Source organism: Xenopus laevis, chromosome 2S, assembly GCF_017654675.1.
Source record: "Xenopus laevis strain J_2021 chromosome 2S, Xenopus_laevis_v10.1, whole genome shotgun sequence".
Taxonomy (NCBI): domain Eukaryota; kingdom Metazoa; phylum Chordata; class Amphibia; order Anura; family Pipidae; genus Xenopus; species Xenopus laevis.
The window spans coordinates 6678112-6696144 of NC_054374.1; the positions used below are offsets into that span (position 1 = coordinate 6678112).

At 39.7% G+C, this 18033-nt stretch overlaps 1 protein-coding gene across 11 annotated transcripts in view; it reads right to left on the reverse strand.

Annotated features, from left to right (window-relative positions):
- The window catches only part of ncor1.S (nuclear receptor corepressor 1 S homeolog), a 120466-nt gene that overhangs the window by 70293 nt on the left and 32140 nt on the right, over positions 1–18033 (reverse strand). For 6 of the 11 annotated variants that reach the window (XM_041583026.1, XM_041583020.1, XM_041583018.1 and 3 more), the window contains exons 14-17: positions 15248–15349; positions 11269–11399; positions 9148–9437; positions 2410–2472 (exon numbers count right to left, since the gene is read on the reverse strand). In XM_041583026.1, the coding sequence (XP_041438960.1) occupies positions 2410–2472; positions 9148–9437; positions 11269–11399; positions 15248–15349 (586 nt within the window). 11 annotated transcript variants of the gene reach the window in all.

Sequence of the window (18033 nt, forward strand, 5' to 3'; positions counted from 1 at the left end):
AGGGGGGAGGAGTAAAACAGGAAGTGCTGTCATTGTAAGCCAGAAGTGACATCATCGGAAGTAGGCGTGATCAGAAAAAAGGAGTAAAAATCGCTATTGAGAAGACAGCGGCCAGAACCGCAAACCCACAGACCTGCGTCTATACCCGCACCCGGAACTTCTGCCCGCAACCCGCAGGGTACCGCAGGTTTTTGCGGGTAACCCGTTGGTACCCTACCCGCTGCAGGAATCTACTTCCCGCCCCTTAGGATTCTGATTGGCCGGGCAGGATTTGGTCCATTCCTAATCCTCCTTAAAAAAAAAAGGCTGAATCCTGGCCGAATCGAATCCTGGATTCGATGCATCCCTACTTCAAACCACTGAGAAATGTGTATAAAAGTATTTCCTAATCTGCTATTTTTCGTAGACTTCATGGCCACACTGTTAACGGGCTAACACAACCCTACTTCAGCTAGAACATCAGGTCTTTCACCAAACTTCTATAAAATATAAAAGAAAAAAAAAATATACCTTTAAGTTAACTTTTAGTATGTTATAGAATGGCTAATTCTAAGCAACATTTCAATTGGCCTTCATTTTTTCTTTTTAGAGTTTTTGAATTATTTGCCTTCTTCTTCCAACTCTTTCCAGCTTTCAAATGTGGGTCACTGACCCCATCTAAAAAACAAATGCTCTGTAAGGCTACAAATGTATTGTTACTTTTTATTACTCATCTTTCTACCCAGGCCTCTCCTATTCATATTCCAGTCACTTAATCAAATCAATGCATGGTTGCTAGGGTAATTTGGACCCTAGCAGCCAGACTACTGAACTTGCAAACTGAAAAGCTGCTGAATAAAAAGCAAAATAACTCAAAACCCACAAATAAAAAATGAAAACCACTTGCAAATTTTTTATTTAAATGTACTTTGAAGACAGTGAGACAGTCGCCCTGCTGTAAAGGTATGGGATCTGTTTTTCCAGAAACCCATTATCCTGAAAGCTCAGAATTACGGAATGGCCGTCTCCCATAGACTCCATTACAATGAAATAATCCAAATTTTTAAAAAGGATTTCCTTTATCTCTGTAATAATAAAACAGTACAGGTGTGGGATCTGTTATGTGGAAACCCGTTATCCAGAAAGCTCCGAATTACGGAAAGGACATCTCCCATTTTATCTAAATAATACAAGTTTTTAAAAGATATTTCCTTTTTCTCTGTAATAATAAAACAGTAGCTTGTACTTGATCCCAACTAAGATTTAATTAATCCTTATTGGAGGCAAAACCAGCCTATTGGGGTTATTTCATGTTTACATGTTTTTTAAATATTTTTAAGGTACGGAGACCCAAATTACAAAAAGATCTGTTATCCAGAAGACCCCGGGTCCCAAGCATTATGGATAATAGGTCCCATGGGGGGAAGGCAGTTAGGGGAGATTTGTCGCTGGGTGACTAATCTCCCTGAATCTGCCTGTGTGCCCTAACCCTTAAAAGGGATCTATCGCGAAAATGACAATTTAATATAAGCTTCCTCATATTGAAATAAAAAACTTTCTAAATATAATCAATTAAATAGTCTGAAATAATCAAGTTTATCGTCACTATTCCTCTCTCAGCATCTGTTTCTCTTCATTCTGTCTTCATGCGGCAGTTGGGTGTCAGATATTCATTGACAGTTAGATCCAATATATCTTATAGGGGGGCTCCTTTCCTAGCAGATGTATTAGAGCTCACTCAAAAAAAATAACTGATTCCAGTATAAACACAATCTAACAAAATAACTGCCTTTTGCACAAATTCTGCATGTAGAGAGACATGATGTCTGGCGATTTAATAGAGTGAGCTCTAATACATCTTCTAGGCAAAAGGAGCCCCTCTAAAAGATATATTGGATCTAACTGTCAATGAATATCTGACACCCAACTGCTGCATGAAGAGAGAATGAAGAGAAACAGACGCTGAGAGAGGAATAGCGCAGAAAAACTTCATTATTTCAGAAACAGAACAGAATTAATTGATTGTATTAAGAAAGTTTCTTATTTCAGTATGATGAAGCTTATATTACATTTTCATTTTCGCGATAGTTTCCCTTTAAGGTATGAAGATCCAAATGACCGAAAGATCCATTATCCGGAAACCCTCAGGTCACGAGAATTCTGGATAACAGGTCCCATACCTGTACTCAATATAATGCTAGGGCTTCACTAATTACCCAGAGACTATGACCAGGATGACATTTCCAGTAGAAATAGAATCAGATCTAAGAGTGCACATATAGTCCAAAAATAAAATAAAAAACCAATATAAAAAAAAAAAACAACAAAAAAAACCAAAGAAACACCACAGCTGTGTCAGTGCCACACACACTACTTCTACATGACTGGCCAGCATCAGTCTCACTGGATACCAAACATGAAATGTTTTACCTTTTTTAGCAACTTCCATTTCTTCTTCAGTCCAACGGGAGGTCTCCACGGTGTCTGGCGAAGCTGAAAGCACAACACAGCAAATCCCATCAAAAAGAAACGCTTGGATTTGCATTATGAGCACCAATCGTACAAAGCCCCCATTCTATTTATCCATTTACGTTCAGGAAGCCACCGAAGGGGAAGAACTGCTGGGAGACGGGTGGAGGGAGTCAGTTATTAGTACAAGCTAGCTTATGACCAGCTAGTGGAGGGGGGAGATACTAATGAACGCTCGCTTCTTTGCTCTCTAACAGCGCAATTAAAATGAAGTGGAAAAAGCATGGAAACAAAAAACGATACCATGAAGATTAAAACGTAAAACGGATAGCTCCGCCCACAGATAACGTCCGAGCCAAATCGGCCTCTAGCAAAGTAAATCCAAAGTGCAGAACTGAAATCACTCATCAGAACGATCGCTGGGATCATACCAAGACAACAATGGCATGCCATGGAAAAATGTCTACAATCACAAACAATTTAATAAATGCAAGAAAAGCAAACTGAACTCTTTCACCCATGAGAAAACGATGCAGCCTCGCCAACATAGCACGGATTCTGTACAGAGCGTGCCTATACACGAAGGGGCAGATTTATCATGGGTCAAATTGAAAATTCAAAGTAAAAAAAATGTAAATTTCGAGCTATTTTTGTGTACTTCGACTAGGCAATAGTCCAAATTAGATTTTGAAAAAATATTTCGACTTTGACTATTCGTCGTAATCTAAAACCTGCCGAATTGCTGTTTTAGCCTATGGACTATGGACTTCCTAGAACCTATTTGGAGTCAATTGGCTGGAAAATACCGAATCAAATTCGATCTAATACAGCCTATTCAGCCGCAGAAAAGAACATCGATTTTTTTTTTTTTTTTTAATAAATTTCGGTTGATCTTTTTTTTATTCAAATTTATGGGATTTAAAAACAACTCCCATTACTTCGAAATTCGTCCGTTGATAAATCTGCCCCTAAGTAGTAGTGTCAGAATTCACTGATCAATACATTCATAAACTAAGAAATGAGTTAAACCAGAAGTTTAAAAATAAAATTTTGGGTTTAAAGGAGAACTAAAGAAGTAGGTAGAAATGTTGTACATGATGTTTGGTGCTTCTGTACCAGCCCAAGGCAACCACAGCCCTTTAGCAGTAAAGATCTGTGTCTCCAAAGATGCCCCAGTAGCTCCCCATCTTCTTTTCTGCTGATTCACTGCACATGCTCTGTGCTGCTGTCACTTACTGAGCTTAGGGAGCCACTCACAATATACAGTACACATAGAATAGAAATGTCACAATATAAGGCTGATTAGTAATTAATACACATAATTACTACATGGCAGCACAGAAACCAGTGCAATTAGCATCAGAATTGAATAATCAGCAAACCTGTAGCATCATCTTATATTACAGCCAGGGAAGCTCATTTTCTGCTGGATAATTAGTGACGAGCCCTAAGCTTAGCTTCTCAACAGCCAATCAGAGCCCACTGAGCATGTGAGTGTCACAGACACTTTCCAAGATGGTGACCCCCTGTGACAAGTTTGAAGTCCTGGATCATTGCTGCTATTGACAAGCTCAAACTTTAGCCTCGTGCAATAAGTTCATTATATAAAATATGGCTTTTTTTAGCCATATTAATTTTTAGAGTTTAGTTCTCCTTTAAGACGGTATCAAAAGAAAAATGATGTGCTTGGCACTTAAGAAAAAAAGACAATATAAAGAACACCTTACTGTAATATATAAGTATATTAGAAGTCACCAATGAACTCCAATTACTAAATAAAGGTACAGTACAAAACCACTAGCAATATCGAATATCCTAATTTTTCTTTTTAGAACTTAACAAAATACAAGCCATGTGATACGAAGTTACATCACTAAACACAGAAGACTTCACTAAGCACGGTCAATGCCAGCTTTATATGCACATACTCCTTCAGCAAAAACTAAACGGAAATTACAATGACCTTAAAGGACCAGTAACATCAAATTTTCTTTTTTTTTTTTTTTTTTAAATTCGTTAGTATACAACGAAAAAAAACCCACAAAGACAAATGAAACTTCCAAATCGCTTAGTCTTTATCAAGAAACTCCGCTTGCGCTAATCTTCAGAAAAGGCGATCCGGTGATCCATTGTAGATCGCTTGATTTCTCCTCCCTGGCTATCTCCTAAAAGGAAGGCAAGGAGTAGAAATCGAGCGATGCACGATGGATTGCTGGATCACCTTTTGTGAAGAGGAGCGCAAGCGGAGTTTTGGTAAATTATTTCTTAATAAAGAATTTGCGATTTCAACCTTTCATTTGTCTTTGTGTATATTTTTTTCGTTGTATACTAACATTTTTAAAATAAAAAAAAAAAAAAAAAAAGATTTGATGTTACTGGTTCTTTAAACTATGAAGGGCCAATACACCTACATCTAAAGTGGGCTGGCTAAAGGCTGGACCTTCGAGAGGGGATCGAACTAAAAAAGTCTGAAAAGCACAGCTCTAGAAGAATATAAGCAGCATCGCATCAAGGGGCAGATTTATTAAGGTTCAGATTGGAAATTCAAATTTTCAAGTTGGATTTTTAGTCAAAACGCACAAATTGGGAATAATCCAAACTTCAATTCGAAATTTATCCTACCCGGACCTTGGAAACAATTCGAATTCGACCATTCGCCACCTAAAAAGCCTGCCGAGCTCATATTCAAGTCATTGGCAAAGATCCAGTGACCTATTTGAAGACGTTAATGGCCTTCCTGACATTTGAGGGTTGTTTCGGAGAAAAAAACTCAATTCCAGTTTAGTCAAATCAAGTTTTCATGTCAGTTATATTCGTTTTTTTTCTTAAATAAGATACTATTGGAATGTCGAGGTCATTCGAGTTCATTCGAATGAAAGAAAAACCCGACCTTCGACCTTTTATAAATCTGCCCCCAAGTTTTGCAAAAGTGTGAAAATTAAGATTTGTTTTTATGAGCATGAGTATTTTTGTGTGGCAATATGAATAGTGATTAATTATGCATAACAAAGCAAACAGAAATAATAAACAACCTCAAATCAACTCTTTTTAAAAGATCCAAGCCATTATCAATAGAGTGCAAATGAAGTCTAACAGCAACATACACTTTTTAAACTAGTTGCAGAGTGATTTACGATGTTATCCATAGAAAACAAAACAGAAAAAAAACCCAGAAAACATAGAGTGGATTTTGCCTATAGAGACTTTTTTGGGCTAATTTAGTAGATTATAAAGGCAAGCTACTGGGGCTAGTTTGGTGTAATACAGTAACTGAAAAAATCATGACATTTATACAAACGAACAGGATAAAAAGGGGGCTAATTTGCCTGTGGCCATAGCCCATAGCAACCAATGAGTGCTTGGCTTTTTCTCAGGCAGCTGCAGGTAGAATAATGAATGGAACAATTTGATTGGTTGCCATGGGTAACAGCCCATGGGCAATTTTGCCCAGCATTGATAAAAGCATCACTTGAATAACTTTTTATTTTAAAGGTTTGGCAGTCATCTGTATAGGATGTTACAGATGTTTCCCTGACATGATCATATCACATGGGTAGACCTGTCGGAGGGCCCCATGTAAGGCCACTTTATGTCAGCAGGGGAGGACGAGTAGGAGAGAAGGAGGAGGAGGCGGAGAAGAAGAGAAGGAGGAGGTGAAGGAGAGAAGAAGGAAGAGAAGGAGAGATGAAGGAAGAGAATTAAAATGAGAGATGGAGGAGGAAGACAAGAAGTAGGAGGAGAAGAAGAGAAGAAGGAGGACGAGAGAGAAGAAGGAGGAGGAGAAGGAGAGAAGAAGGAAGAGAAGAAGGAGGAGGAGGAAAAGGAGAGATGAAGGAGGAGATGGAGAAGGAAGACGAGAAGGAGGAGGAGAAGAAGACAAGAAGGAGAAGGAGAGAAGAAGGAGGACTAGAAGGAGAGAAGAAGGAGGACTAGAAGGAGAGAAGAAGGAAGAGAAGGAGAGAAGAAGGAAGAGAAGGAGGAGGAGGAGAAGGTGAAGGAGAGAAAATGGAAGAGAAGGAGAGAAGGAGGAGGAGAAGGAGAGGAGGAGGAAAAGGAGAGACGGAGGAGGAAGACGAGAAGGAGGAGGAGAAGGAGGCAACAAATTCAAAAAATATATTAAAAAAAATAATTTTGACCAATAAAAAAGTTACTTAGATTTGCCCATTCAATAACATACTAAAAGCCAACTTAAAGGTGAACCACCCCTTTTAAGGAACTAAACATTTTAATAGGGCAATTTGTACTATATTAATATGTCAATTTTTTTTTTAATTTAAACCACAGTGAGTTGGATGCCCTTTTAAAATTACCATCACTTAGATGTACTGGATAGATCTGTTTACCACTGTCCTTCTAAAAGAATATTTATGCAATAAAGAATAAATGTGCGATCTGTCAGAAGACTAAACAGACTAGAACAGGAAAGTCCATCTTTAGTTCTCCAGATGTTTTGAAGGATGCTAGAAAGCACAATAACATGTATTTGCATCCTTTTTTTTCTACCAAATAAGGCAAAAATAGCAGGAATCTGAGCTTTTGGCAAGAGCTATTTGAATAAACAGAGAAATGAGGAGACTCAGATCCTGGCAGCAGCAGAGGCTGGAGGACGTACCCTGTTTATTGGCAGTTGCTGTAAGTCAAAGCATTCAATAAAGACATCATTACGGCCTTGTTGAACACACACTGCTGTGGCTTTGTAATGGGGCAAGTAGTAGTTGTGTGCTCACATACTTTACACTACCATGAGCCAAGCAGTTGAAGTAGTAGGTGCTGCATTGTTGCGGCATCATGGAAGGGCAATACAAACCAAAACTGTCACTACACATACATTTTTATTTATTTATTTTTTTTTTTGGAAGTGTGGCGGCCTGCTCATCTTGCCTACCTCCCAACAATTAAAAAAAATAAAAAAGTACGCCCATTTTATGGCCAAACCCCTAATTACCATGTCCATTTTACAATATTTGGCAGGTCATGAAAGTATGAACATTTCTGGGAGTTAAAGTGCAATGTTTTTATGTGCTAATTTCAGTGAATTGCCCTTTAAACTACTAGTCTCAGTTCTCCCAAGAGACCTGCTTATTTTAAATTGTTACAACTGTTTCTTTGGTCATCTAAAATTGTTACAAAAGTATCCAAGTGCAGCTGCTGAGTGTTCTGGGCTCTCTTCCAAAAAGCCTCTTATTTTAATTAAGTTTCAGAAACTTTGTATCTCTTTCTTGAGTCAGTGCAGGAGATCTAAGAGAAACTCCGGACATTTCAGTAAGAAAATGCGGGTTGAGCGAGTTGACTGTCCAGCAGAAAACATGACATTTGGGAGGTATGATCTTGATAGGTATTGATCAGATTGTTGATTGGCCAGGTTTGCATTGGAAGAGGTAGGTAGGAAGAGTATTGCCTGGGCCTGTTTACTGCTGCCTAAATTATAAAGGGACTGACCATTTATTTAACCACCTTCCACTCCCACAATTGTTCTCATGAAGCTACAGAGCTAGGGTCATTTGTAAAAAGAAAGTCCTTTCAATTTAACAGTTCTGCACAGTATAAGTTTAATAAATTGAAAATATATATAAATCTTAATTCTAACAATCACAATGCATGACAAGCACTAGCTGTATATTGTGATTAGAGATGTACCGAATCCAGAATTCGGTTTGGGATTCGGCCTTTTTCAGCAGGATTCGGATTTGGCTGAATCCTTCTGCCCGGCTGAACCGAATCCTAATTTGCAAATGCAAATTATGGACGGAGAGGGAAATCGTGTGACTTTTTGTCACAAAACAAGGAAGTAATTTGCATATGCAAATTAGGATTCCGATTGGTATTTTGCCGAATCTTTCGCAAAGGATTCGGGGGTTCTGCTGAATCTAAAATAGTGGATTCGGTGCATCCCTAATTTTGAACTCAAACTGAAGTTTCCCTTTACCCATTACGAATGTAAGCTTCATGGAGAAGGGGGCTGACTCCTTTATTTACTATAATTTAAAATTTTGCAATTGCACTCACACTGTATGGGTTCCATATAAACAGCAACAAATAAACTCTAATGAAACACTGTAAATACATTGTATTTACAATTACTTTGGGCAAAGTAATGTTCCAAAACACATCTGCCATGGAATTTAAAAATAAATATCTGTGAGTGCTACAAACAGCCTTTTCTTAATAAGGACATAGATACACCGATAATAACGTACAATCGATATCGGCAGAAGACTTGGATATCTGTCGGCTCGTCGATCGGGCTGGCCAGAAAATTCTGATTGGGCGCCTTTGAAGGCACCCGAACATCGTCACGGTTAATGCTGATATCGTCAGATACAGGTTGAATTCTATTGTTTCGCCCTGTATATCGGATGATTCAGATTTAAAACATCTGTATTGACAACGAACCAATGGTCGCAGGAAAGATTGTAATTGTTACATCTATGGCCACCTTTAGCCTTACACAGAACAGCAGATGTAAAATATGTGGATTCAGCACACAGAGGAATGAGAAGACACCCCCTCAACATTGCACATTTGCACAAGGTATGCATGCCATTTGCTTTTTTTAACACAGCATAGCGGGGTTACATTCTTTAGTAGCATTCTACATTCATTACAGAAAGTAGGAGATACCCATGCAACACCTATTGAATGACACAAAGACATCAACACAAAACAAGTAGCTGTCAGCAGAATATATTAGTGACTCACTTTGTTCTTCTGGTGGTGGTGGAGGAGGAGAGTTTGGTTCCTCTGAAGGTGGTGCCACAGTAACAGGTGCAACAGTGGTGGTAGTTGTGGTGGTGCTAGTGGTAGAGGCTGGAGCAGTAGTTGCAGTGCCGATAGTATTTCCCGCCGTAGCAGCTTCATTTGCCATGGATCTGGTGATTCGACCCTTTCGTCTGCCTTGGCTATTCGCAGTTTTACGACCCCTTTGCATGGATTGATCTTTTTCTTCCCCATCTTCGGCTACAGCATCAATTTTGTCTTTGGTACCCTCCCTAAAAATAGAAAAAAAAGAAAATAAAACATCATATTTGATTAAATCAAAAGATGGCACATGAACCTGGCTTGACACACCAACTGGATCCTTAAGCCCATCATAATTCTGTAAGGGTCAGGGCACACGGGAAGATTCAGGGACATTAGTCGCCCCCCGTCTACAAATCGCCTCTTCTTCGGGGTGGCAATCTTCTCAAACTACCTTCCCGTCGGCTATAATGAAAAATCCCCATCGTTTTCTGAAGTCGCCTGAAGTTGCCTCACGATTTTTCATTATAGCCGACGGGAAGGTAGGGGAAGGCAGTTCGGGGAAATCTCCCCGAATTTGCCCGTGTGTCCTTACCCTAAAGGTGGCCATAGACTCAAAGATCCGCTCGTTTGGACAAACGAGCGCATCTTCCCCCGATATGCCACTAACTGCATGGCTATATCGGGGGTAATTCGAACATTCGGCCGCATGGCCGAACGATCGAATTACGATGCGCCAAGGGACTCCGACTGGTCGGTTGGGTAAAAATCCAACCTTCGCGATCGATATCGTGGCCAGATATCGATCGGGAAGACCCGACGGGCAGATAAGCGGTCGAATCGGTCGAAACGACCTATATCAGCAGCTTTATCTGCCCGTGTATGGCCACCTTAAGAAATGCAAAGCAAACTAGAGCTGACAGCACAACACAAAATGAACGTTCTTGAACAGAACGATTGCCTCGTATTTGCATTTAGGACACAAATGAATATCCTGGAAATGCATTTATACCCATGGCTGGCCGCTCATTGATGTGGTGGTCTGTGCAAATAAAGGCATTTAATTCTGTGTTGATTCACAGCCCATACTACATGTCCTATTGTTAGGGAGCTGCTATCTGGTTACCTTCCCAAAGTTCTGTTGTTAGAGGGGAGGGTGTGATATCACTCCAACTTACAGTACAGCAGTAAAGAGTGACTGAAGTTTATCAGAGCACAAGTCACATGACTGGGGGCAGCTGGAAAACTGACAATAAGTCTAGCCCCATGTCAGATTTCAAAATTAAATTAAAATCTGTTTGCTCTTTTGAGAAACAGATTTCATTGCAGTATTCTGCTGGAGCAGGACTATCAACTGATGTGTTTTCCAATGACAGTATCCCTTTAATAATATGGAGACACCTTCAGAGTTATATAAATATTTAATATTCACAATTAAATATTAAAAAATGTTTAAAGGAGAAGGAAAGCTACGGAGGCATTTTATTGCCAATAGATTAGCCGCAATAGTGCAAGCTAGAATGCTATATTTATTCTGTAGAATGTTTTACCATACCTGAGTAAAAAGCTCTAGAAACTCTCTGTTTGTTTAGTATAGGAGCTGCAGTATTAATGTGGTGTGACATCACTTCCTGCCTGAGTCTCTACCTGCTCTGGGCTCAGATTACAGTAGAAAAGGGAGGGGGCAGGGGAAGAGGAGCAAACTGAGCATGCTCTTGCCCAGGGCAATGAGGTTTAAGCTGAAGGCAGGAAGTCTGATACAGAAGCCCATGAGTACACAATAGAAGGAAAGAAATGCTGTGTTTCTTTTGACAGGGGACTCAGAGCAGCACTACTTTGGGGGTTTACTGGTATATTTAGATGGACCTTTCTGATAAGGCTTACTTAGTTTTAACCTTTCCTTCTCCTTTAAGGTTATTTCTGTATGACGACGATAAAATAATTACAGCTTCAAGCTCCTGGTAATAGACATAACAAAACTTGGAAAAGGGAAATAATTCCTTTGTAACACCTACTACCTACACAAAGGCATGACAATAGTAATTCAGTTATCATAAAGGTAAACATATAACAAAAACTCACCTAAGCTCTTCCTTCTCCTCTTTTTCTTCTTCTTCCCTCCTTTCTTCTTCCTTTTTGTCATTTCTATCTACTTTCTCCTCCTCTACTTTTTCAATTTCCTTTTCTTCTTGGGAAGGGCGTGTTATCTGTTGCTATTACATAAAGAGTTGCATGTTAAAACCTACAACACAGGGTGTGGCAAGCAGACAGTGAGTGCGGACTGGGCTCAGTTATTTAAGATTACCCAAATAAATGCATTTCTATGACTTAACATCTAGCAGCTCCCAAAATCATTACCCGGCTCCTCAAAAATTGCCTTCTATAGATCAACTCGGCAAAGAGAACTTTTACATAAATAAAAATCAAGAGCTTTCATACATATTTTGCATGATTATGTGATCTGAATGTTTTTCCTGCAGATCCCCAGCAGTCACAATGACAAGGATTTTTCCGGGATTTTGTAGCACAATAAACCATGGGAGACAAAACATCACTTGTGTTAATGTCCTAAATGGTCATAAGCCTCTGGAATTAGAGCAGTGATGCCCAACCAGTAGCTCGTAACATGTTGCTCTCCAACCTCATGGATGTTGCTCTAAGTGTTAAAGCAAGTGCTTATTTTTGAATTCCAAGCTTGAAAGCAAGTTAAACTTGCATAAAGACTAAGTATACAGCCAAGCAGAGTTTCCTGTAGGCTGCCAGTCCACATAGGGACTACCAAATAGCCAATCATAGCCCTTATTTGGCACCCAAGGGACTTTTTCATGCTTGCGTTGCTCTCCAACTCTTTTTACATTTGAATGTAGCTCACGGGTCAAAAAGGTTGGGGACCCCTGAATTAGAGGTTCCACATGTTATGTAGCAGTCTTCAAAAATATGCTACCATACCATAAAACTATGGCAGTATAGGTATTCCCCTGTACTAAGCACAATTCAGCAGGAACAGTCCCTAAGTTTGCACATAGTCTGTAAAGAGAGATCCCATAAAACCATGGCAGCAGCATAGGTATTCCCCTGTTCTAAGCATAATTCAGCAGGAACAACCCCCCCTAAATTTGCTCATAGCTTGTACAGAGAGATACCATAAACTATGGCAGCATAGGTATTCCCTGTACTAAGCACAATTCAGCAGGAACAGTCCCTAAGTGTGCACAGTCTGTACAGAGAGATCCCATAAAACTATGGCAGCAGCATAGGTATTCCCCTGTTCTAAGCATAATTCAGCAGGAACAACCCCGTAAGTTTGCTCATAGTAGCCAATCATAGCCCTTATTTGGCACCCAAGGGACTTTTTCATGCTTGCGTTGCTCTCCAACTCTTTTTACATTTGAATGTAGCTCACGGGTCAAAAAGGTTGGTGACCCCTGAATTAAACTGTTATGCAGCAGTCTTCAAAAATATGCTACTGTCCAATAAAGAAAATATCAAAACGAAATAAATTATTAACAACAAACAGCTCATCTGTTAGCAAAGATTAACCTGAAATGGGTGAGAAATGTGAGATATACAGGTTAGGCTGAGCAGGCAGTTTCCAAAGTGTTCGGTTGGGGGGTTCCATAGAAGTGCAAGCGGAATCCGAATCCTGAAGACCAAACATTAGTGTGAAAGTCTGATCACCCTAGAACTATTTGAGAGTGACATTATTATCAATCTTTAACCAGAGTAAAGAAGCTCTGAATAAATGTTTGCCCACAAAAGGAAAAAAAAAAAGTCTGATAAATGTAATATCCATTAGAAGGAGTTAGGAGTTGTGATGATGATGTACTATATCAATACACCCAACAAGAAGGAACTATTGAAGTGCTCAGAACTTGATCAAATACTTGAATAATATAGGAAGTTGCAGTGTGTGTTGTGTGTGTTAAAGTGGAAGTCCCCTGACAAGTCATTGCACCAGTCTTTGCAGGCAATTGCATTTTGGGTGCAAGTAGTGTCAGAGCACTACATACTAGTAAATGTAGTGAAATGGAAAGACATCCTGTATAGGGAGCATATAGTGATACACAGACTCTTACTGAGGGTGGGGGTGAGATCAGTCACCCAGCATACATAATTAGTATCATTTACAAAATTTACTTGACTCAGCAAAGAGAACGTGTGTAAGCTGTGAGTATGTGTGATAGTAATCTGGAGCCTGGAAAGTAAATTAAAGCCTGAACACACATCACATGCCTGTGGAGAAGGACTCCTATTAAATGTCAGTCATGTGACATACAACGAGAACCAAAAATATCTGCACATGATTAACCAGGCAACAAAAAATATAGTCAAGAGAAAATGTCTCCTATTAAAGGGGACCCGTCACCCAAAAGAATTATTAAAAATCCTATTTTATCACATTAGTCAAGCAAAATGAACTTAAATTACACTATATAAAGTATATGAATCTTGTTTCCTTCAGTCTGGGAATTCAAAATGATTGCAAACAGGCAGCAGCCATTTTGTGGACACTGTTATTAAGACAAGCCTTGTATCATCTCAGAATTTTGTTTGTGCACCAGAATGGGGGACCTGATGTCCATCCCCATGTCCTGGTTACACAATTAAATGGTGAAGAGATTGGGGGGAATGTGGGGAGAGCAGTGACATGTAGGAAGTGCTGAATGGAAAGTGAAAGTAATTGTCTGTCCCACCTCTATGCCCATGGCATAGAGGAGGGGCAGACAATATTTGATTGACAGCTGAGATTTTTAAATGAGTTTACAACAGCTATGAATGCTTTAATAAAAAATAGAAATTGGATTTCATGTTTAATTTGAAAAGGATTTTTATTATACAGATTTTTGTGTCTGGGTGACAGGTCCACTTTAAATATCAGTCTAGTTATATATAACAAGAACAAAACAAAATCTACATATGGTTAAAGGGGTTGCTCACCATTAAATTAACTTTTAGTAAGATGTAGAGAGTGATATGCTGAGACATTTGCTTTTCCCGAACCGCACCCGCCCGCAACCTGACCTCCCACCACCCGCGCCCGCCTTTCAGGGTCTCTTTTATAGACCTGTGCCCACCCGACCCGCGAATGATGTCACAAAAGGGGCAGGGCGAGAGGCTTGCATCTATAAAAACTCAACCCGGAAGTCGGCATTTTGAAGGTCGCGGGTGGGGAGAGCAGTAAGAAGTGCTCAACCCGCAATCCAGAAAAGAGAGTGTGAGGTCGGCCTGAACCCGCCCGAGTAAACCCGCGGTTATCGGGTCAGCCTGCAGGTCACTAGTGCACCAACTGCATTACTGAATCGCTGTTTTCGTAAGCAATGACAGTTGCCGTGGCCCATCACACTCATGCAGAGAGCACATTTGGCTTGTGATGGGGGGAGCTCAGTATTTTGCTACGAAACACCCACAGAGACTAGTCTTTCTGTACATACCTGGACATTCTTCATCTGTTCAAGAAAAATCTTCTCCGGCAGCTACAAAAAGGCTGGTCCTTTGGCTCGGAACAAGCCGTACAGAGATAAAATGTAGCAGGGGGCAAGAGAGTAAACGCATTGCTGGACCCGACAGCCTGTTTATTCCAGGAAATTGTATCATCACTAGCACTTAAGCTGCCAAGGGAAGAGTTGCCCATCTCACAAGCCAGTGACTAATCTTACATGGGTTACTCCTGGTAATCTCCTGTGTACTCTGCCTGATTGGCTGAAAAAGTCACTGACTGTTCAGCCACATCACTGGGCTGTGCCACATGCTATAAAAATATATTCTGTATATAAATAAATAAGAGGAGGATTTGTAGCAATGTGTCATATACTACCAAGAGGCAACCTCTGTTTGGGACATTACTATTTATTCCACATAGTATTTAAAGGGATACTGTCATGGGAAAAACATTTTTTTTTTCAAAACCCAGTTAATAGTGCTCCAATTTGCAGTACAGCAGTAAAGAGTGACTGAAGTTTATAAGCTGATGCATTTTGAAAAAAAACTTTTTTCCTAACAGGATCCCTTTAACATATTTATATCACATTTTGCATACAAGAGAGAAAAAAAGAAAATGTACCTGGTTGCGTCCTCTCCTCTTAGGATAATTTCTTCTCATAAGGGATTTAAAATTTTCATTTTTCTTAGATAAATAATAATATAAAACACAGTCGCAAACAGTCTACAAATGAAAAACAAAGAGGGTAGATTACATGCAGAACAGTACAACCCTGATTTTACTTTCTGCAGGGATCCACATCAGAATAGAGTAAATTTTGGGAAAACAAACGTGCACATAAGTGAAAAATGTCAGTCTGCATAAATTGGGATGACACTTTCTCAGCTAAAGCTGGACTGGACTTTTAACCTAAATTATATGAAAACCTTCACCATTCTAATTTATTAAAGCATTGACTAAACTGTGTGGCTTAATAAATGTAATTTTATAGAAAGGAATCATTTAACATCTGCGTTAGATTGGACAGACTAATTATTTAGGATGTACATTTTACATGTTATAAAGCAGCAATCAAGAAGTTTAAACAAGAAAAAAGGGCCTGACTGCTCCACTTTCAAAGACCTACCCCAAAACGGTTTATTTTCATGTACATGAAAAGCAAAATAATTTGAGGTGACCGTGTTGGTTCATTGAAAATGTAATTTTTTTTGTTATAGGGGACTTCTGAAAAGTAAGCATCCTTAAAGGGAAAGGAAACCTACTTGGCGCAAAAACCTTCCCCCCCTCCCGTGTGTTGCCCACCCTCCCTCCTCCCCCCTGGCCTACCCGTCCCGCTGGGCAAATGCCCCTAACTTGTTACTTACCCTTCTGCGCAGGTCCAGTCCACGGAGTTCACAGACGACATCTTCTTCCAAGCGATAGTATGAGCATTTCGCTGGTACGATCTACTGCGCATGCGCCAAAAGTACATTGTGACTTTTGGCGCATGCGCAGTAGATCCGTACCGGCAAAATGCTCCTACTGCACATGCGCCAAAACGCCGTTCAAAGCAGGAAGAAGATTGCGTGGAAGAAGATGTCGTCTGTGAACTCCCTGAACTGGACCTGCGCAGAAGGGTAAGTAACAAGTTAGGGGCATTTGCCCAGCGTGACGGGTAGGCCAGGGGGGAGGAGGGAGGGTGGGCAACACACGGGAGGGGGGGGAGGGTTTTTGCGCCAACTAGGTTTCCTTCCCCTTTAAAAGGGTGGTTCGCCTTTGAGATAACTTTTAGTATGATGGAGAGTGATATTCTGAGACAATTTGCATTTGGTTTTTGAGTTAAGCTTTTTATTCAGCAGCTCCCAATTTGCATCTTAACCAATCTGGTAATTAGGGTCCAAATTACCCTAGCAACCATGCATTGATTTGAATAAGAGACTGGAACATGAATAGGAGAGACCTGAGTAGAAGGATCAGTAATAAAAAGTAACAATAACAATACATTTGTAGCTTTACAGAGCATTTGTTTTTTAGAAGGGAGTCAGCGACTCCCATTTGAAAGCTGCTGAAGAATCTGAAGATGAAGGCAAATAACTATAAAAAATAAATAATGAGAACCAACTGAAAAGTTACTTAGAATTGGCCGCTCTACAACATAATAAAAGTTACCTTAAAGGTGAACCACCCCTTTAATGATTTTTCAGTTGTCGACATAATAGAGGAGCCGATACTACTGTAGGATTAATTATGTGGTGCAAAAGACTTAGTACAAACTGTAAGTGGCTGACCTAGGATATGCTACTAAAACATTCAAAGGGGTTGTTCACCTGTTTTTATGATTGGTGGTTTTTGAGGTATTTAGCAGCTCTCCAGTTTGGAGTCTGGTACCCTAGCAACCATGCATTCATTTGAATTCTGGAATATGAATAGGGCTCATCTCTTATTATGGCCCGATATATATGTACATACCTCCCAACATTTTGGAAATAAAAAGAGGGACAAAAAAGTTGTGGCGATTTTTGTGGCCACACCCCCTAATTATCTTTTTTACAGTTTTGCTAATGAAGGTAAATTGCCCTTTAAGCTGTGAGTCTAACTTCTCCCAAGAGACCTGTTATGGCTAAACCTGTTGTTATATTTTTACAATTACTTATTTGCTTATCTCAAAATTGTTACAAAAGTATCTTATCTACAGCTGTGGCTGTTCTGGGCTCTCTGCCAAAAGCCAATTAAGTTAGAAACATTGTTTCTTTTTCTGCCTGTTCAGAGCAGAGAAAATCTGGACTTTCCAGTACAAACAAGGGACTGTGGGTTGAGCTGTCAAAAGAGGGACTGTCCCTCTAAAAAAGGAACAATAGGGAGGTATGTATGTACTTTGGATATAGGTTGGCTTGTCAATTAGGCTGCTTTACAATATTCATCTGCAGAAGCACTATGTTGGCCAGTCTCATCCATCTTATCAATTTGTAGTTTTATAAATGAGCAATCAATCACAGTATCCCTTTTACTTTTGTTTTCCCACATGTTTAAGCTGTTACTAAGCCAGATGAAGTGCTCATACCTGCACTAAAAGGAACTGCATTGGCCTGCGTGGAGACAAATACACATGATTCCCACAATGAAAACCGATCACTTTGGACAAAGGCAGACAAAGTACCTATTAGTGCAGATACCGGAGAAAGTTGAGGTGAGTGGTTCAGCTATTGCTTAGCCTGCATTTATAAGTAGCCTTATTAAGTATAGCCAGATGTCTATTGCAAATGTATTTAGGTAGCAGAGTTTTTTTTTGTTTAGTATAAAAAAAATTGTTGTGTTCAAGATTAATCATACACATCTTTTTTTTCCCCGCTTTAATTTCTGGATATTCCTTTCCGTAAGGGAAACCGTCCAAACAATTCATTTAATTAGTCGACTCATTTAAAGTAGGG